The sequence below is a fragment of the Oncorhynchus tshawytscha genome, linkage group LG03 (genome assembly GCF_018296145.1).
Source record: "Oncorhynchus tshawytscha isolate Ot180627B linkage group LG03, Otsh_v2.0, whole genome shotgun sequence".
Lineage (NCBI taxonomy): Eukaryota > Metazoa > Chordata > Actinopteri > Salmoniformes > Salmonidae > Oncorhynchus > Oncorhynchus tshawytscha.
In genome coordinates, this window is record NC_056431.1 from 21,776,769 (window position 1) to 21,798,070 (window position 21,302).

Sequence of the window (21,302 nt, forward strand, 5' to 3'; positions counted from 1 at the left end):
CTTATGTGTTCTCATTTTAGCTTTAGATTACTGATCTTGATTTTAGTGCAATTATGTTACTTGACTTTTGATTTTGATCACTATTTTTAATTGCATCAGTCTGTTCAGGGCTGTAATACCTATTGAGAGCACGATTGGTCTTGTTGCGTAATACTACTTTATTTGATAGTCTGCTGAAATGCTTCCATTGTATTCCATTGTTTGCCTTTAATACCTCACACTGTATTGCATGCTCTGTATCAGGGTACCATTACAATTCATTGGTTATCACAAACCAGGTTCACAAGGTGTGGTTTGTGAGTTCAGCCTCGCGTCTTTCAAATGTGTTAGCACCTGGTTGTTGGCAGCCACATTCAGGCTTTGGTGACAGGGTGAGTGTGGCATTGTGAGAGTGAGTTGGTGACCTTTTATAACAGAAGAGTTGTTTTCATGTGAAAGCTGTGGAGGTTTGGGACCAGTACGGCTTTAGAAGCCTTGATATAGCAACAGAGTTTCTCTCCTCATCCGTGGTCTTTTTTTAAGGCTGAAAACAACAGCATGACTCACACCAATTCATTAATGCCAAGGGGTGTACAGTATGTTGTCTTGGGTCTATATGCAGCATTGTAACAGAATAACTAGGATAGCTTGATGGGTAGAGTGCTGTTTCATATCCCGTCAAAGTTTTGTACACTTATTCTCTTCTTATTCGAGAGGGTTTGAGCTTTTAGAAAATAAGATGAGGTGCCTCGGGAGAAGGGTCCATTGGGACAACCAGTTTAAACAAATTCAATTCAGTTGATCTTGGCATTGTAACTCAGTATAGGGACAACCAGTTTACACCAATTCAGATGATCTTGGTATTATATCTCAGTATAGAGACAACCAGTTTAAACCAATTCAGTTGATCTTGGCATTATATCTCAGTACAGTTGACTTAGTTCCCAAGATAGAGCCAGAATTGGGTATGAGGCCAAGTGGAGCACAGTTTGGGGAGCAAATCCTCTGTTCCACAGGGACACACGCCAGTAGTGACAGACACATTCAATAATATAGTGGCCCGATTTCTTTGGACCCAACAATGGCTGGAACAGATGGATGTAATGACAACATTATCATTCTATGTCAGCATAATGTCATGAGACTTCAATGATGGTAGAATGTAGCAGAAGGTTCCAGACCTGGGTTTAAATACTATTTGAAATCTTTCAAATACTTTGAGAGTTTGCTCTAGCCTGCATAAAGTGCCAGATGGGGTTTATATTGTTTTGATTATTCTATTGATCCATTAAGCCAGGCAACTTCAATAAAGCACCAGATAAAGTACTTGATTTCAAATAGTATTTGAACCCAGGTCTGGAATGAACCAAGATAGCAAGCTAGTATCATCAGATGATGATGATGAATGTTAATCAATGAGAGAGAAAATAATGAGTTTACGGTTCTTTAAAAAAAAAATATATATATATATATATATCAGTGAGAGTAGTACCCTAAGAGCTTAGGTATTTGACTGTTGTACTGTTATAATCTCCACCCGGGCACAGCCAGAAGAGGACTGGCCACCCTTCAGAGCCTGGTTCCTCTCTACGTTTCTTCCTAGGATCCTGCCTTTCTAGGAAGTTTTTCCTAGCCACTGTGCTTCATTGCTTGCTGTTTGGGGTTTTAGGCTGGGTTTCTGTATAGCACTTTGTGACATCGGCTGATGTAAAAAGGGCTTTATAAATACATTTGATTGATTGATTGATGTCTCTCTACTGACACCCTGTTTCTAAGCATACCAATAACTCACATTTTCTTTTATTTAACCTTTTTTTAACTAGGCAATTCTTATTTACAATGACAGCCTAATTGTATAGCCCCCCCCTCCCCCCCAAGGCCAAACCCTCCCCTAACCCGGACGACGCTGGGCTAATTGTGTGCCACCCTATGGGACTTACGATCACGGCCGTCTGTGATACAGCCCGGGATCGAACCCGGGTCTTTAGTGACGCCTTGAGCACCGCTAGACTGCTGCTCCACTTGGGAGGTCACAAATGACAACCATGCATCTCTCCTGTCCACCAAAGGTGGATGGGTAGGTGTGGATCCTTTCTCAGTGTGTGCTCTGCTCTCTCACCCTCTCACTCTGGCCTGACCATCTCTGTCCAACAAGAGCCCAAAATCCCCTAAACACGCCTACATCATACACTAAAAATAGGGGATGGTGTGTGCATGTATGTGAGAGTAAGTGTGTGTGTGTGTGTGTGCGCGTGAGAGAGAGAGTAAGTGTGTGCGTGCGTGCGTGCGTGCGTGTGTGTGTGTGTGTGTGTGTGTGAGAGAGAGAGAGTAAGTGTGTGCGTGCGTGCGTGCGCGTGCGTGCGTGCGTGTGTGTGTGTGTGTGTGTGAGAGAGAGAGAGAGTAAGTGCGTGCGTGCGTGTGTGTGTGTGCGTGCGTGCGTGCGTGTGTGTGTGTGTGTGTGTGAGTGTGTGAGTGTGAGAGAGAGAGAGTAAGTGCGTGCGTGCGTGCGTGCGTGCGTGCGTGCGTGCGTGCGTGCGTGCGTGTGTGTGTGAGTGTGTGAGAGAGAGAGAGAGTAAGTGAGTAAGTGTGTATTTGGCGATGGTAGTGGATGATGATGGTGGTGGTGATGACAGTGAACTAGAAGAAGCAGAAGAAGAAACATGATTCACTTGAATGCTGCCATGACCAAACAATGGAAGACTAATGTGAGAAATCGTAGAACAAGAAGGGCAATGGGTCGAATTAGCTAATGCCACCAGAAGAGAGAAAAATCCAACGAGAGAGAGAGAGAGAGGAGTGAGAGCAGAGAGAAAAGGGGATTGTTGTGATTAAAAGACAATTATCTGTGCACATCGACTTCCCAGTGTTGTGCGGTGTCAGGCTCGAGCTGTGCTGTTCTTTTCTCCCAGCAGGATCTGGGAGACAATGGCTACTGTGTCCGGAGGAGGAGGGGGGGTGGAGGAGTCTTGGGTGGAGAGAGGTTAAGTCAAGAGGCACAGGGAGCAGCTCCCCTCAACATTGTGTTTTCATGCTCTATTTTCTAATAAAGGCCTGAGCAGGACAGAGTGTGTACTGAGTCTGAAAAACATTAGGAACACCTGCTCTCTCCATGACATAGACTGACCAGGTGAATCAAGGAGAAAGCTATGATCCCTTATTGATGTCAATTGTTAGATCCACTTTAACCAGTATAGATGAAGGGGAGGAGACAGGTTAACCTTAAAGAAGGATTTTTAAGCCTTGAGACAACTGAGTTGTGTATGTGTGCCATTTAGAGTGTGAATGGCCAAGACAAAAACGTCAGTGTTTTTGAATGGAGTATGGTAGTAGGGTGCCGGGCGCACCGGTTTGTGTCAAGAACTGAAACGCTGCTGGGTTTTTCACACTCAACAGTTTGTGTGTATCAAAAATGGTCCCACCACCCAAAGGACATCAGCCAACTTGACACAACTGTGGGAGGTATTGGGGTCAACATGGGCCAGCATCCCTGTGGAACGCTTTCGACACCTTGTAGAGTCCATTCCCGGACAAATTGAGGCTGTTCTGAAGGCAAAACTGTGTGCAACTCAATATTACGAAGGTGTGCCTAATGTTGTATACACTCAGTGTATATCGCAATATCATAATAATATTGCAGTATTATTATCTGGATATGGACATATGCCATGTGCATATCATTGGTTTTCAGCATTTAACCATATTTAGACCTTTCCTCTGGCCCTAAAAACACATGTGAATGTTCTCATACTGCAATTACAGTCACTAGTCAATGGGTCATGTTCAGAAGGCTCCAAATGGAAGCAAACATTTTCAGATCGAGGCTGTGCCACCTGAACTTGCCCCAATAGATTTGTTCAATATCTTAATTTAAGTGGTCATATCATCCATAATATTGTTATTGTTATAATTGTTTGTGTCATGAAATAAATGTTTGTAAATATACTGAACAAAAATATGAACGCAACATACAACAATTTCATTTAAAAAAAACTGAGTTACAGTTCATATAAGAAAATCAGTCAATTTAAATAACTACAATACACAGGTCTAGCAGGGGCGCAGCCTTGGGTGGGCCTGGGAGGGCATAGGTACACCCACTGGGGAGCCAGGACCTGTGTTTTTCCCCACAAAAGGGCTTTATTACAGACATACTGTAAATGCTGAGTTTCTTCAGTTGTCCGGGTGGCTGGTCTCAGACAATCCAGCGAGGTTACACGTGGTCTGAGGTTGTGAGGCCGGTTGGACATACTTCCAAATTCTCTAAAACGTTGTTGGAGGTGACTTATGGTAGAGAAATGAACATTAAATTCAACATGCCAATTGCACTCTCCCCCAAAACTTGAGACATCTGTAGCATTGTGTTGTCTGACAAAACCGCACATTTTAGAGTGGCCTTTTATTGTCACCAGCACAAGGTGCACCTGTGTAATGATCATGCTGTTTAATCAGATTATTGATATGCTACACCTGTCAGGTGGATGGAATGTCTTGGCAAATCTTTTATTTCAGCTCATGGAACATGGGACCAACACTTTACATGTTGCGTTTATATTTTTGCTCGGTAAATATATTGCCCTTCCTTCTTATATAGTACATTTGAGTTGTCAACCTTCAATCTTGGACAAGGTCATAGAAAATTGGGCTGGAGGGAAGGATAGGGCCCCTTGAGACCTGTAAGGGAGTTTTTGACCATGCGTCCATGGTTTATGAGCTGGTCATGCAGGAAGTGATTTGATTTGAGGTCACATGCTCCTCATTGTGCCCTCAAACACCAGTTCAGTATGGTCAAGTTTAGTGACTTTCATTATTCTCAATATCCAGCCGTTTAGAAGATTGTGGTGGAAAATGTATCGGTCAAGCCCTCTTTTGGCCAGGTTAGGTGGCAGCTACAGGTACTGTAGCTATAGTTGAAATCGGTCTATAGATTACATATGGACATGAGTGGCATATACTGTATTAGCCTCTGAGAGGTCTTCTACCACACAACAACTAACATTTCCATACAATGACATTGTTATTTTAATTCCCATCTCTTTACCCTGTTTGTCCCCCTTCTCCCCGTCCCCTCTCCCATTCCCCTTTGGCGTAGTAGTGACCTCAAACAAGGATGTGGCACTCCATCAATCCAAAACAAACGAATATGCTCGGACCCATCCAATGTTAAACGAATGGCCGTGTTGGATGGAAAGGGTCTTGGAGCTCAAAGCCTCACCCACGTCTGTTGGGATGAGTGGGAACAGTGGAGGTCATTGTGGCCAGGGCGGTGCGGGGTGTGCATTTATGAATGGCTGGGCCTCGAGGCAAAGGCACTGAACAATGCTGGTACACTGAGGAGACTGATTTCCATATGGGAGAGGAGGAGGGTGGGCAGTTTACCCCCCCCCCCCCTCTTGATGGGGCATGGTACAGAGAGGAGCGAGAGGTCTCTTCATGGCAGCGCGAGTGGTGGCGTGACGGTTAGCTTATAGTAGTACGTGTGCTTGTTGTTGGGGACAGGCTTGTTGGCGCTGAGGCTAGAAGCCCAAGAGAGGGAGAGAAACGCCTGCGACACTCACCTGACTGCACAGGTGAGTAAAAGCTCTGGACAATATCCTTTTCATGGAGTTAATTGGTCCATGGAGATAGTCGGAGTCAGTTGATCCATGGAGTTAGTTGGTTTTATGGCCAAGATTTATTATTTACTTCAATTGATGGAGGCTATTGACTTGGTTGCTCAGTGCTTTTTGGCCTCTCTGTGTGTCGTACATTTTGTTAGAGATGTCTAGGTCAGTGGTTTTCAACCGGTGTGCTGAATTGTTTTGATCCCTTACTTATAAAGGTGACCTGACCTGTGGAATGCACATGGAATTTTGACTTGGGAGCACCAGTGCGCTCAGATAAAACATTGACAATACATTAATAATATATTGACATTGGCACATGGTTCTATCTGTACCGTTGTTTTTCAAGTCCAATACGCTCAGGCTGGCATCAAGAGCAAAGTCATTTGTATAATTTTACTTTGCCTACGAGAACCATTAGCACAGGCAAGTCTGATTAGGCTAAGCTGTACCACAGCCTCTGCCATAGAAACAAACCGATCATGGCTTTGTGTCCGTGGATGAACCTTTACAATGCAGAAAACCGCTCCTCTCTAGCTCAAACCGTTCAAAACTACCTGAGCACATTTGTTATTTTTTTTGGGGGGGGGGCGTGGAATTCTGGATGCTCTTAAAGGGGTAGCCTACACTCAAATGAATCATAATGAGTAAGGAACTATGCATTAATACATTATACGTTAATAGGTTAATGTTAGGTGTTCTGCCGAAATGTTTATCCCATCAAGGTGTGCCGCTGTTCATAAACGTTTGGGAACCACTGGTCTAGGTGTTGACTTTGGATGAGTTGTTACACCTGAACGACTCTTGCTGTTTCTACAGTGATATTGAAGGTATGAGGAGCAGTGTCTGTATAAGGGTTCAATGTGTCCTCAATAATACAGTGATATAGCAAATGTATTGGATTTCAGTTGTTTTTCATTTAATACTCAGCGGCATGACGCGAAATTGGTAAAACGAGAATGCTTCTCTTCTTGATTTTCATTTGCAGTAAACAAAAATATAAAATACATTCAACGTGATTCTAATGTGAGTGTGTAAGTGAAGTGGCAAATGAGCAAGTGAGTGATCTTGTGATTGAGTATTGTGTGTGTGTGTGTGTGTGTGTGTGTGTGCGTGCGTGCGTGCGTGCGTGCGTGCGTGGGGGCTAGTGAAAGCCATGCAATAATCACAGGACAGATTTTCCTCCGAGTACTACAGAGAAATGAACAGTTCCTGCTTTTGCCAGTGTCTCACCACAATTATTTAGAATTCTGAAAGCAGATACTACAGTAAATGAAGATTCCAAATCCAAATTCGGACGGACTGTTTTGAGCTTATTGTGCCATAATGTCCTTGTGTGCTGAACACATACAAAAGCTTTTTACAGAAACTATATTAAGAGATGTATTTCTTCATGTGAACCTTTGTGGCTAAATAGTCTTAAGAAATAGGTTCCTTTCTCTGGCTCTTCTCCTGCGTGACCACTGATGCGAAAGTACTTTATAGGGAGGAATAAACCAACACACACCTTCAATCTATATGTGGTACAAAAGGAAATAATGCCAGCATAGAAGGTTATGCGAAGGCAAGGGATTCGGACATTGAGGAGGTTTGTGGGAGGATTGAAAATCGCAATACAAATCTTTCTGCTGTAGGTCTTGGCCTCCTGCCTTTAGGGCTATGCAGGTGACTGCTCTGTTTGCCGCCCCCTACTAGGCAGGGTGGAAGAGAGAGAGAGGAGGCCTGTGGTTCACCATCTGTCCACTGTGCTGGGACTGCATTGGGAGGCACTGTACTGGATACTGGTCCAGAGACACACGGCTGCCAGGTAGAGGATACACACATTAGGATAGACCCACACAAATACACTCTTGAATGCATGCAAGTGCATACACACACACAAATGTACTCAGAAAATAAATGCCTGGAATCACACATACAGTACCAGTCCAAAGTTTGGACACACCTACTCATTCAAGGGTTTTTGTCTATTTTTTACTATTTTCTACATTGTAGAATAATAGTGAAGACATCAACACTATGAAATAACACATATGGAATCATGTAGTAACCAAACAAATGTGAGATTCTTCTTCAAATTAGCCACCGTTTGCCTTGATGACAGCCTTGCATACTCTTGGCATTCTCTCAACCAGCTTGGCTGCTTTTCCTTCACTCTGCGGTCCAACTAATCCCAAACCATCTCCAGTGGGTTGAGGTCGGGTAATTGTGGAGGCCAGGTCATCTGATGCAGCACTCCATTACTCTCCATGGTCAAATAGCCCTTACACAGCCTGGAGGTGTGTTTTGGGTCATTGTCCTGTTGAAAAACAAATGATAGCCCCACTAAGCGCAAACCAGATGGGATGGCATATCACTGCAGAATACTGTGGTAGCCATGCTGGTTAAGTGTGCCTTGAATTCTAAAGAAATCACAGAAAGTGTCACCAGCAAAGCACCCCCACCTACTCTGCGTCTCACAAAGGCACGGAAGTTGGAACCAAAAATCTCAATTTTGGACTCATCAGAACAAAGGACATATTTTCTAATGTCCATTGCAAGTGTTTCTTGTCCCAAGCAAGTCTCTTCTTCTTGTTGGTGTCCTTTAGTAGTGGTTTCTTTGCAGAAATTCAACCATGAAGGCCTGATTCACTCAGTCTCCTCTGAACAGTTGATGTTGAGATGTGTCTGGTACTTGAACTCTGTGAAGCATTTATTTGGGCTGCAATTTCTGAGTGGTGGTCCTCATGAGAGCCAGTTTCATCATAGCACTTGATGGTTTTTGCGACTGCACTTGAAGAAACTTTTTAAGTTCTTGAAATTTTCCAGAATGACTGACCTCTTTGCTTATTTGAGCTGTTCTTGCCATAATATGGACTTGGTATTTTACCAAATAGGGATATCTTTTGTATACCACCTCTACCTTGTCACAAAACAACTGATTGTCTCAAACGCGTTAAGAAGGAAAGAAATTCCACAAATGAACTTTTAAGAAGGCACACATGTTAATTGACATGCATTCATGAAGCTGGTTGAGAGAATGCCAAGAGTGTGCAAAGCTGTCATCAAGGCAAAGGGTGGCTATTTGAAGAATCTCAAAACAAAATATATTTAGATTTGTTTAACACTTTTTTGGTTACTACATGATTCCATATGTGTTATTTCATAGTTTTGATTTCTTCACTATTATTCTACAAAGTAGAAAATAGCAAAACCTTGAATGAGCAGGTGTGTCCAAACTTTTGACTGTTACTGTACATGCACACGTAGGAACTGTACAGGCACTGTACATGTCACACCTGCATTTTGTCATCAATTTACCGTTTGTAATTGTGGCCTTATAAGCAGCACTCTACCTCACACAGAATGTGTCATATGGAGTGATTGTGGAGGGGTGGGCTTCTCACAGGCAGCTCCGAGTGCTGTGTGTGTGGGAGGGGAGAAAGGGCTTTAAGACCATCTACTCCTTGGAGTATTTTAGTGGGGGCCAGAGCTTGTGGACCAGCGCTCGTCACAGGCAAACAGCAATGCAAGCTGTGAGCTGGCCTGTTCCGGAGAATTCCTCCAGTTTCTGCCTCACAATGGGCAGTGTTCCGCGTACAGTGTTTCCTTTATTCCTATGAGCCACCAGCGAGCTTCACATACATAAAGTATATGATATTAAGAATACAAATTATCTTGGCTAAGCTGGCTCATTCTCTTGAGGACAGTGGGGCCATTTGTTGTTGGTTGATCATTTGGAATGTGAGTCATGGTAATATGGCAAGGTGTCATGGCCTGTTTCTGCCCTTACTGATTCTGTGTCGATAGTCTCATTGTTGCACTATTCGTCATGGAAATAGCCTACACTAGGGCATATGCACAGTGTACACTGTGATTTTATCTTTGAATAATAATTGATAGAATGAAATTATAGGTATAAGGATGCCTGTGATTATTCTGTCTATTAACTCCCTGTGTTGGCGCTGGGATAATCCAGCCCCCACAGGCTATGTGAAACGTTATAAAGAACAGGAGGAGTGATCGAGTGTACGCCTAGGGAGATTCTCAATTGAGCAAAAGTACGTTCTCTCCTCGACTCCCCCGTCCTCCTCTCCTCTGTGACCCGGAAATCGATAAGTGGTCGAGAGGTTGAGGACAGTGTCAATTCGTTAGTTGGCGAACGAAGGAGTGTCCACAAGAGCATCCTAGCGGCGGCTAGCGCCGTTAGGCCACACCCCCTTTGAATCAGCTGTTGTTTTCTTGAATGAGAAAATCATGCACACATTTAAAAACGATACACTACTTATTATTTTACCATTGAAACGTCTTGCACAACTAGCTACATTTGTTTGTTTTTTATCACTTTACACATTTATTTTGGGATTCCACCTCTAGAAACGTAATTTGCCTGCTGATGCTTGAGTGGAGAAGGAGAGTCTCATTTCATACAAGGACATTTGTTTCCAGATTCCCTGGACAGAGGAGAGGATGCAGGAGGCGAGCAAAGCCAATTGAGATTCTCCCATAGACTCCTAAAGGGGAATTTGTGTTGCAGTCATTTATACAATGTGAATGTTTCTAGAGTGAAAGTCCACACTAAGGTCATTGCTTACGCTGTACATTTCAACTACAGTGTGTATCACAATATAGAACTGTGACCTGTAGCAGTGTAATGTTGTTATAACTGTATAACACACAGAACCCGACAATCATGAATAAGAAAAAACTTTATAAAATGATTTCATCAACGTGTTATTTTTGTCTCAATACCATTAACTAAAGTATAGTAGTTTGGAAATGTTGCTGTGCCAACAGTGCTAACAATGACAGTGCGATAGTGGTCAGATTAGCAGATGAGCATGCATACACTCTCAGCTCTTAGGAGGAACCCTCCCCATGTGGACACACACACGTACATACACACACAGGCACACGCACAGGCACAGGCACAAACAAAAAATTACCATGGCGCAGGGAAACACTGCTTTGTCCCAACGGAACAACAGAGAGTGGAGGAGGATGGGGGGAGGAGAGAGGAGGGGGCAGGGAGGAAGGTCACATAGCTCTCGTGGCGCCGTAAGGGCCACTGTGCGTAGTGTGTTGGCACGCCATGTGCTGCGCGTGTGTGTAGGGGTCTGTGGCATGCTGCACATTCGTCTGTACAGGCTCCAGTCTGTGAATGAGGTATTCACTCTGACTCTACCAACCTCCCCCACCCAGGCCTACTTAGCCCATCCTCAATTGTGTTTGTGTTGGGATTCCCTTGAAAACATCCATGGCTTGGTGGATGTCATCATTTGGCCTATGGCTTAATGGCTCTTGGATACAGTGACTCACGCCACTTAAACTGTAACAACCGCTCCACTATGAAATAGAAGTATTCTTTGTTGCGTTGATATGTAAAGTAGGGGGTCCTCCTAGTTGCTTGCTGGACCCTGTTGTCATCCCACATCCACAAACATACCTTATGTGGGAAAATATTTGGTGTGTGTCGTGTGTCCAAGGGAATTCCCAAAACATTTTACAACACCAATATACTTATTTTTTAGTAATAAAAAAAGAACCGTCGTTGTTCATTTCTAGATCAAAATCCCATGGTTAGCATCTTTTGGCTTAGTTTTAAAAAAAGTTTTTTTACTCATTTTGGCTGCAAACGGTAGTCAACGAGGGCACCGTACAATAACTAAAGCCTCTAGCTGAGGGGGATGTATGATTCCAATGGAACTGTTTGGAAATTGAGAATATTCTCATCTGTATTGGTATACACCCAGCCATGCTCCTCTCGTCATAGTCACTAGTCATAGTGATATTATGACTCAACTTCACCCTGAGGTCACTGGCTCGTTGTGGATACAATAGGTTCTAGCGGGGAAGTTATCTAATGCTAGCAGGGTTACTTTGACCTGGTTGTGAGAGTCAAAGGCCTGGTCCATGGTCTGAGACAGACTGGCCACAGCAGAGAGGGCGGTAGAGGACAGGAATGTGTGGAGTGGGTCTAGGAAAAGGCAGAGAAATGTTTGAATTCATATTCCAAACTACCCACCACACACATTCACCACAGCCTGCAGCTCACACAGTCGCTCTCTTTCCCTCTTTCCCTCTCTCTCTCTTTCTGCCTCTGTCCCTCTTTCTCTCCCCATCCCCTGTCCTAGAATCCATAGAACCCGGCAGACAGGATTTTACAACCTGCGGAGATACACAAGGGAACTACACGCCCGGGGAGAACGTAGAACCAACAGAACCGAGGGGAGGAACCGAAAGGGAGCCGGAGCCTGGTGCTGAAGCTGGTATGAGGCAAGTGGTCTGTGGCTGGTCTCTGTGCTGGCCGTTTGTCTGTCAATCAATGGCTCTCGTTGTTGTTGCTGGTGGTGTCAGTGCCCTGCTCTCCGGGCTATTCTGTTCATCCCGCCATTGCTGATGCATTTGACTCTCAGCTCAGACACAGTCCCTTCTCTTGGGGTTTTGTCTAATGCAGATGGTACAGCTTGACGGTACAGCTTGACGCAATGTTTAAGAAATATTACTGGCATTGGCTATGATTGCCCTGACCTAGAGCTTCATGGTTTGGTTTGAAGGGGTCCAAGTCAACTTTATAAGTGATCTGTATGTGGACCGTATTTTTTACTTTGGATTTTAAATGTGTATGTCTGTGTGTATAAGTGTTACGACACAGTTTGGAAATGCGCACGAGCATGCTGTTTGTGTGCGTACAATCTCATGTTTGAGAATGGGATGTCCGTGTGCCTCAGCCCAGAATAACCTCTCGCGGTTGTTGCCAAACTGCCTAAAACCAACAGAATTTGCCCTTATTTTCCGTAGGAACACAGCTTATCAGCCTATAGACTGTCTGGGGACGTAGTGATGTGTTAATCATGAAGCTCTCCAACACAATCCACTCTTAGGCCCACCATCTGCAGCCACCGGCTGCTCGGAGGGGGGCCAAAGACAAGTCATTGCCTCCATAGCATCATGGATGACATGCAGGGGGAGACACAGACTGGTAGATACAGAGTAAAGGGTCCAAACAACCAACGGACCAAATGATGATGGTTGATGCCATGATGTAATGTAACGGATAAGGGCCTAGGGACTAGGGTAGTGAGTCATGGTTCTGAACAGGTCCCAACAGTGACTGTCCGTCGAAGACCTGGGACTTACGTATGAATAGCCTAATTAGTGACTCTACTAGCACTCCCACTACGGCGCGGCCAAACAGGTGCCGTCTGAGAGAGAGAGTGTGCGTCACCATGTCTATGTGCCAGTGCCAGTGAAGAGCCTGCTGTCCATCTAAGGCAGCAGGGCTGATGTCATCGCCTGATGCTGATGTCACTTGTGTGTTTTAATTTTAATTAATTTTTTTACAGAGAAGTTAAGGGAGAGGGCTGTTGAGGTGTCTGGGTGTGATTGGGCACCCTCTAGTGAACATTACTACTACTACTACTGCGACCACTAAGCTGAGGAATCAGATATTTTCTGTCTTGGCTACTTTTCGCCCATTAAGCAATTCAAGGTAATAGTCAGTAATGTCTACTGTCTTTTTACACACAATTATGTTGACATATGTCATTGTTACCTGAGATAAAAGCGACATAGGCTCGTAAGAATATGTAAACAAACAAAAAAAGACATTTAACCATTGCAGCTATATGTCACCACATACTTATATGTCACTATAATATTATATTCAATATATATCACATAGCATTGGGCTCCATTGGTCCAGAACAGAATGGTAAAGTGTGAAGTTGCAGATGTGTAATTGAGGTCCGTTGTCTGTTGCAGAGGCCTCTGGTTCAGGGTTAAATAGACACCATGTGGTGTTTGGAGCTGCTTCTGCCGCTGTTGCTAATCGTCAAAGGTAAAACTTGTATGTTTCTCATTCCCTCTTGTCAGTGTGAATAACTACTCGATTACATCACAATAACTAAGACTGTAAATTCCCTTGAAGACTACAGATGTAATGCTAAGAAATCCAGTAATCTAGATATGCAATTGCAATGTGAAACTGATTGACAGTTGACTTTTTAGAGTGTGTCAAACTTACAGCAAACAACACTAAAACAAAAGGGTACAGCATTGTCACAGGGTCCAACTGGCACACATGGCAGCAGGGAATCAGCCTACTGTTCCAGTGCTTTGTGATGGCTGGCTGGCGTCCATCTTGGTTCAACCTAGTCCCTCTCACTTAAACAGTGGTGCCAGTGGTGAGAGTGAGACATATGCTTCCTCCACATAGGGTCTCTGCTCTTACCGGCTCAAGCAGGGATAACATCATGATATCATTCTCTGTTCTCTCTCTTTGTCTCTCTGTTCATCTTTTCTCAGTGATTCCATTTGAAACTCTGGATGTATTGTAGAGTTATTGTTCATTAATATAGTATACAGTTTCGCTCTCAATATTCCCATTTCCAATCTTAGTCCCATATCCCTCCTTCCCTCCCTCAGATGTCAGTGGCCAGTGGAACGTATGGATACCCAGGGACATCTCAGCCATGACCAACTCCTGCGTGGTCATCCCCTGCACATTCATGTACCCGTCCGGTATCCGTCTGCACTACGGCATCCACGGAATCTGGTACTTTGGCCAGCCCTACCCCCAGCTGTTCCCACCTGTGGTGTTCAAGACGCGCACAGAAATCGTACATGAAAGTTACCAAGGGCGTACCAAGCTCATCGGGGACCTGCACCAGAGGAACTGCACTCTGCTCATCAGTAATATTGGTACAGAGCACTCAGGGAGGTACTACTTCCGTGCCGACCTGGGCGGTGCCAACATCTACACCTACCCAGACTTCTCTGAGCTCAAGGTGCTGGGTAAGCCTGCTGAGAGACCCTGAGAGGCCATTTTTATAATTGAATGTGCCACATTTATGGGCTGGTTTGCCCTAGCCTGGTACCATATATGTTGTGCTGTCTTGTCAACTACTGTGGACACTGACAGTAGGAGATGGCAAGCAAAAATAGATCTGGGACCAGGCTAGGATTGCACTATCTGTGATTATAATTATTGTAGTTTTAACGAGAATAGGTAAATATTGTGAATTGGTGAATTTTCACTTGTTCACTTATGTCCTCTCTGTCCCCCAGACCAGCCGAACATTGACATCCCCGAGGAGATAGTCGCTGACGAGAATCTGGAGTTGACCTGCTATGCTCCAGACAACTGTCCAGAGAATAGCCCAGAGATCCAATGGATGTACACAGACTACCTGCCTGAACCTGAGTATACCTCAGACTACGTGGCAGAGAGCAACACAGCCGTGCTGTCCAGCACGCTCACCTTCACCCCCAGGCCCATGCACAACGGTCAGCTGCTGGGCTGCAGGGTCTCCTACCCCAACACCACCCTGGTCTACGAGAGACTCATCTCTCTGGACGTCAAGTGTAAGTGACCAACTGACCGTTGCAGAACCATTGTCAATATCGACAGTCACCCATTATTCTCCATCTACAGCAGAAGGATAACAACTTGATTTAGCAATGTATTGCATGATTGCGACATGGTACGCATTGGGTATGTTAGCCTGGCATCCAGAACCTGTTTTTTTACGTTTCATCTTTGTTTTTCTTTGAAACAATGATGAGCGCAGTGTTGGGTCTGGTTTAACCAGGTTATACACTTGTCACTTTTACAAGTCTAACCCCACCTTCCCCTTCCTTTCACCCCAGATGCCCCTCGCTCAGTGTGGGTGAACGTGTCCGCGGAGGTGATGGAGGGCAGCTCGGTAACGCTGCACTGCGAGGTGGACAGTAACCCTCCTCCCAGGATCTCCTGGCTATTTGGGGACCAGCAGCTGCTGTGGGACAGAGCCTCCAATGCCTCGCTCTCCCTGGAGGACTTAACCCCCTCTCAGGAGGGTATCTACACCTGTGTGGGGGATAACGGCTACGGCGTCATGAACACGTCCATGTATCTGGCCGTCTTGTGTGAGTGTCATTGTGCAACATGGTGTTTGTGGAATAATCAAAAATAGTTACATTTAATCATTGTAGTTATACAGTATGTCAACCAAGCTGACATTTTAGTTTCTGTCACTTGCATATGTGACCGACCGGTTCGAGTCGGTCTTATTTAGTCAAATTTGAAACAGTGTTTTTTTTACATTGGATAAAAGTAGAGACTAGAAAATGGTATATCAAACATTAAAGTTGAGGAACAATGTCAAACTAATTATGCTTTGAAAGTTGATTAACTTGTAACCCCACTTTTAAGAAAATGGCACTTGAATGTTTTGGTAGACCTACTGGAGAGCTCTTCTTTGTCTACACCCATTCAGCATTGTTCACACCCTCTTAAGACATAGCCTCACCCATCTCTGTAAGGATTCACATGTGAGGCCATGTGCTAAACAGTGAGTATGGTCATGTACTAAACAACCAAAGATTTTAAGACTATAGGCTGGTTTATACTACTTCTATCAACATGTCTGTATACAGTTAATTATTACAGGAAAATAAACTCACAACAAGATTATTATTTACATGTTAATGGTTCGCTAATTACAGAAAATAGCTTATGGTTTCATTTTTTAACTTGGACACTGTCTCGTTGGCCTAACGTTATATCCTAATTTGATTTTGGGGCAGGTCATGCTGTTCTTCACATTACAGTCTCTGGTAAACACACACTATAACAAATAAAATCAAAGTTTATTTGTCACATGCACAGGATACAGAAGGTGTAAACTGTACAGTGAAATGGCTAATTGCATAGTGGAGTCTTTTGTTTAGACATGTAGATAACTAGCTATCTGGCTAAACAATGAACCATTATCCCAACTCATAGCATTAGTACCCTGCATGAATCTACAGGTAGCTTTACTAGCAAATGGCTCTGCGATACGAATAATATTACTACACAGATCCTACACGTAATATTTGCTAGCGAGCCAGCCAGCTAACGTTAACTAGCTAGCTAACGGTACGCTTTAACTTGCAATGAAAATGACTTTCTGACAAAATTAGAAATGTATAGTATCTGAAAATGTAGCTAGCTATACTCTCTTACAGTACATGGATGAACGCTTCTCCCTCTGTCACGGATTACATGGTTGCCCTTAATTATGAAGATGTAATCCGGAGACAGGTGTTTTATACAGCAGACTTCCGTGTTTTCTTTTTGACTCCCTCCACATTTGCTATAAAACGCTTACATTTTCTCCATCTCCTTAGCTATCATGCTCTGCTTCCACAGGGAATTCCACTGATTTCAAAACTCGGTCCTCCAGAAAGTGGAGAACTATCTTTCAGAAAAATCTGTGTTAGAAAGGATGACCTAGACATACTGAGCAACTCATTATAGACAGAAGCATACATGGCAGACCAGTCCGAACTCATCTCTCGGCATGTCCAGCCCATCCATTATCTCAGCCTGTCCAGCCCATCCATTATCTCAGCCAATCATGGCTAGTGGGAAGGTTCCCTCTTTTTCCGTGGCTAAACCAACTAGGCTCGTAATTTAACAATTATATTCACATTTACAGATGGCATACAAGTTTGATATTAAGGCACATGAAAGTGCACATAATCCAGAAGGCATTTCTGCCCCAAAACTTATTTTTATGAATAAAAAAAAATAAAAAAATGTTCAAATGTGTCTTCTGTGAAGTAGTAACGCGCAATATATATAACAATGTATTAGTTATGTGATAAACCTGGCCCATAGCTTCCTGCTCTTGTTGATACACAGCACACCATTTCATCCTCTGTAACTGACTCCTTTGTTAAACTCCTTTCTTTCTCCTCATTTAACTCTACTTTTCATCACCTCTCTATACTCCTTGCAGACCCTCCCAGTGAGCCAGTGGTAAATGGCTCCCTGACCATTTTGGAAGGTTCCTCCATCTCCCTGCAATGTAGCACACAAGGCAATCCCACGCCCACCCTCACCTGGCTGAAGGACGGGGAGCTGGTGGGCACCATCACGGCCGCGGAGGTGTCTGTGCTGGAGCTTCTGAAGCTCAACCCTCAGGGAGACGGACAGTACCGCTGCCTGGCAGAGAACGAACACGGACGAGCCAGCAGCTCCCTCAACATCACTGTGGAATGTGAGTGGGTCATCATGCCATGTTGTATCATAACATATGGTATCATATCACACCGTATTGTACCACACTACATTACACTACGCTACACCATCCCATCCCACTCTACATGTCAGTCATAGCCCTACCTCCACCCTCTCTTCAGACGCCCCAGTCCTTCTGGACGAGTCCAAGTGCACAGTGGTGAGGGAGGGAGTCCAGTGTGTTTGCATGGCTACGGGTAATCCTGAGCCAATCATCGAGTTCTACCTCCCCGACAAGAACATCACCGTCAACGACACGGACGGCCGCTACAACTACTACACGCACACGGACGGCCACACGTCCACGGGCATGATCAAACTACGGGAGAAGGGCGAGCGCCTGGGCAACAGTGCTGTCAATGTGCACTGCAGCATTAGCAACATGTACGGGTCGGAGAGCTTTCATCTGGAGCTACAGCAGGAGAGTGAGTACACAAGTTCAGGTTCATGGTTAAACACAGAACTGCATACCATTAAAAGGCAAACAATTGTATAGCCAAGCATACATGAGAGATTGAATTGAAATGAGATGTGTAGCACCTTTATATGATATGTAGATTGACTGTATAAGTAAGACCACCAACTGGCTACCCCATTGGCTTGATATTGAAATGGCATTATCTCGAAGTAAATCAGTTGTAGTACCATGACCTAGTTAAACAGTATTTTCTGTTTCTACACTGTCTTCAATATGATGTTCTTGTCTGACGTTAGAGAAGTACATGATGGCAGTGATCGTTGGCACCATCGGTGGAGTGGCTGTCATCGCCTTCATCATCGCAGCAGTGAGATATGTGGGCCATAACAACAAGAAGTGAGTATCCACCCTTCGCTAACTGTGACAGGGGTCGATGCGAGTTACAGGTAGTCATTTCCTGTTTGAATTGACGATAAGGAAACACTTCAGCCTAGCCATCCATTCTAAAACACCTCTGTGTATTCATGAGCGAATGATTGATCGATGGACGCACGTGAGAATCATGGTCATTAATTATGCTAACGCCAGAGCGAGTTAGCGGGTTAGCAAGCCAGACTAACCGTAGCCTATAGTTTGCAGGCTCAATTCCCTGCTTTGATACTGCTTTGTACCCTTGACCTGCTATGCTAAAAATACAGCCATGGTAGCCTACTTAACTAAGGTGCTTCAGCATTATAGCTATACATCACATTCAGACAAAAGCTTTTACAGGAAGTCGCTCTAAGAGAGGGTGTCAGCTCAACCGCAACTAAACCCATGAAACAATAACCACAACCATGAACGTCGACCACAACCATGAACCATAGGCCTGTAGATCATTAACTATGTGGGGAAACAGGCCCTTGTTTTAAAATGGATGCCCAGGCTTGGAGTGTCACCCTGAGTTAGTTAGTGGCCATGAGACCGAGTCTGATCTTGTGACTCCACCCCCCAGAGAGAATGGAAACCCTGGGCAGGACCTGGTCTCTAAACTGGAGAACCCAGCATTGTACTACAGCACAGTCAAGAAGGACAAACAATGTTTGAGGAAGAAAGTGGTGAGACATGTTGATGATGATGACAATAATGGAGATAATGACCATTCTCAGATCTGTCTTAGACGGGAACATGATAGCTTACCCGTTGCTGATACTGATACTATACTCGTTCAAATCATGTCCCATTTTTGATGTACAGTAAGGTTAATTCCGTGGAGATACTCATAAATACTCATAAAACTTCTCATGTTAAAGAGAACATGTAAACTTCTCCAGCCAACTACTGGCCTAGCCGGAGAATCCCAGTACCACTATAGCTATCAGTCCCAGTACCACTGGGGTAGCTGCGACCAAAGCCTTTCCAGACCACTGTTTTCTGCTTCATCGCTTCTCTGCGTTCTTCTGTCTCTTTTTCTCTTTTCTAACTCTTGCACAGCTTAAGACAGAGCTTCTGGGCTCAAAGTTTAACTCCATTCTAGAGGAGAGCACGGTAAGGTTCCTGAACAACCCCGCCCCAACCCCAACTCCAAGTCTCAGTGGTAGACAGCATCCCTCACACACCCCAGACAGCAAAATTATACGATGGCCCAAATTCGGCCATTTTCTAAAATATTATGATTTACCGTTTGGCCGAGTTAACCACTTGGTGTTATGGTCCTGAAGTGGATCTGTAGCATGAAATGTCCAGACCTTGCCCGGCAAGGTGGATGTGGTCCACCTTCTGACCAAAAGTAGCCCAATAACTATGGGATGTTGTTAGGGCCACTTAAATCAAGCCAGAGATGGCCCATAAGCAAAGTGCCAACCCTCCCCCAGTTCGCAGCTCCTACATTCGGACCATATCTGGGCCATATGACGCATTGTGGTGCCAAAACTGAGCTATACTATATGTGTCACCAAACAACCAGATCTGGCCCATATTCGTCTGCTGTCTGAGATCCGCTTCAATGCGCTGTATCTCCTTTCATTTCCACGGCTGTTGTTGCATGGCTGCCTCGATACTAACAGGAAATGCTAAACCGCCTCAATCTCCTTGTCTTACGCCTCTGCTCACCAATAACCACTAACCCTCCTTTCTCCTCTTTCAATGTCTGTCATGTTATTCCTTTATACACTCTATGTTCTGAGGTGTCAATGGCTTTGGTGGCACTGCGCATGTATAACCTGTGAGTCTGAATGGGCCTTCTCTCTTTCCATACCTTCAACAGGGAGAAGACGGGGATTATCAACCTGTGGGCTCTATGGCAGAACTGGAGAGGCAAGAGCTGAACTATGCCGCCCTGGAGTTTCTGGGGGGGCGCTCCAGGGATGGGGGGCCTCAGGGAGGGGGGATGACGGCAGCGACTACACCGAGATCAAGGCCAAATGAATCGCGATCCTTCCCTGACCCATCGTCACCGCGGGACACAGTGGCAGCCATGTTGTCGCCCCCTTCCTCACGTCATTCACCCCCTCTTCAAACGTCTTCCCCCTCCCCCGTGGACACCATCACCACCCTTCACCATCACACCGAGATCCCCCATCGTCTCCCCCCATCCCTGACTCATCTCAAATGATGTCCCCGTTAGTTGACCCCCAAGCCTCCAGGGGGAGCCCCAGTGACATCTCGCCACCCAGGACTGCTGGTAGCTACTTGCAAGGTCGGAACACGGCCCAGTGGACAATGTAAAAAGATCTTTGTATTATCAGCAGCTGTCGGTCTCCCAGCTCTTACCCTACTGGTCATAGTCAGAAAATGTCCTCATAACAGGTACAATGTGTTAGTTACTGTACTGTATCATCTAGATTCAATGTTGCTATTCCCATCTCTATACCATTAATTGTTGGCATTGCTATCAAGCTTGGGACACAGTAACACATTTTCTGGGTCTCCCCTTCAGTATGTCACCCTATATCATACTTATAGCTAGCCTGGTTAAACCAGATTGAACGCTGCGCTCACCAGTTTTCCTGTGAAAGGCAACGCAATCAGCTTGGATACCAGGCTAACTATCTAGATCTGTCCATTATAGTCCTTCTCCACTGTGTCCGCTGCCAGTCGAAGTGTCCGGGAAAGGGGTGTATTTTGTGCTTTTTATTTTCTTATCTCTATTTCTGACCCTGGATCTGGAGGAAATGAAGGATCTCTTCTCTCTTCCTGATCCAGTGGTTGTCAACACTGACCAGTGTTCAACAAACGTCAGGCCTGATATATATCCAACTGAAGCCAGTCATCTTCATCTCACATATTCTGTTCCCAC

At 44.7% G+C, this 21,302-nt stretch overlaps 1 protein-coding gene across 1 annotated transcript; it reads left to right on the top strand.

The window, feature by feature from the left end:
- Window positions 1-5,393: 5,393 nt before the first annotated feature.
- On the top strand, window positions 5,394-20,558 carry LOC112231132 (myelin-associated glycoprotein). The gene is given in 14 exon segments (XM_024397709.2): window positions 5,394-5,546; window positions 11,693-11,827; window positions 12,905-13,050; window positions 13,323-13,398; window positions 13,986-14,354; window positions 14,628-14,924; window positions 15,210-15,467; window positions 17,327-17,587; window positions 17,730-18,032; window positions 18,322-18,421; window positions 19,020-19,122; window positions 19,499-19,552; window positions 20,271-20,372; window positions 20,375-20,558. Coding segments are annotated over 11 exon segments (1,950 nt in total). The 5' UTR covers window positions 5,394-5,546; window positions 11,693-11,827; window positions 12,905-13,050; window positions 13,323-13,352; the 3' UTR covers window positions 20,432-20,558.
- Window positions 20,559-21,302: the final 744 nt, after the last annotated feature.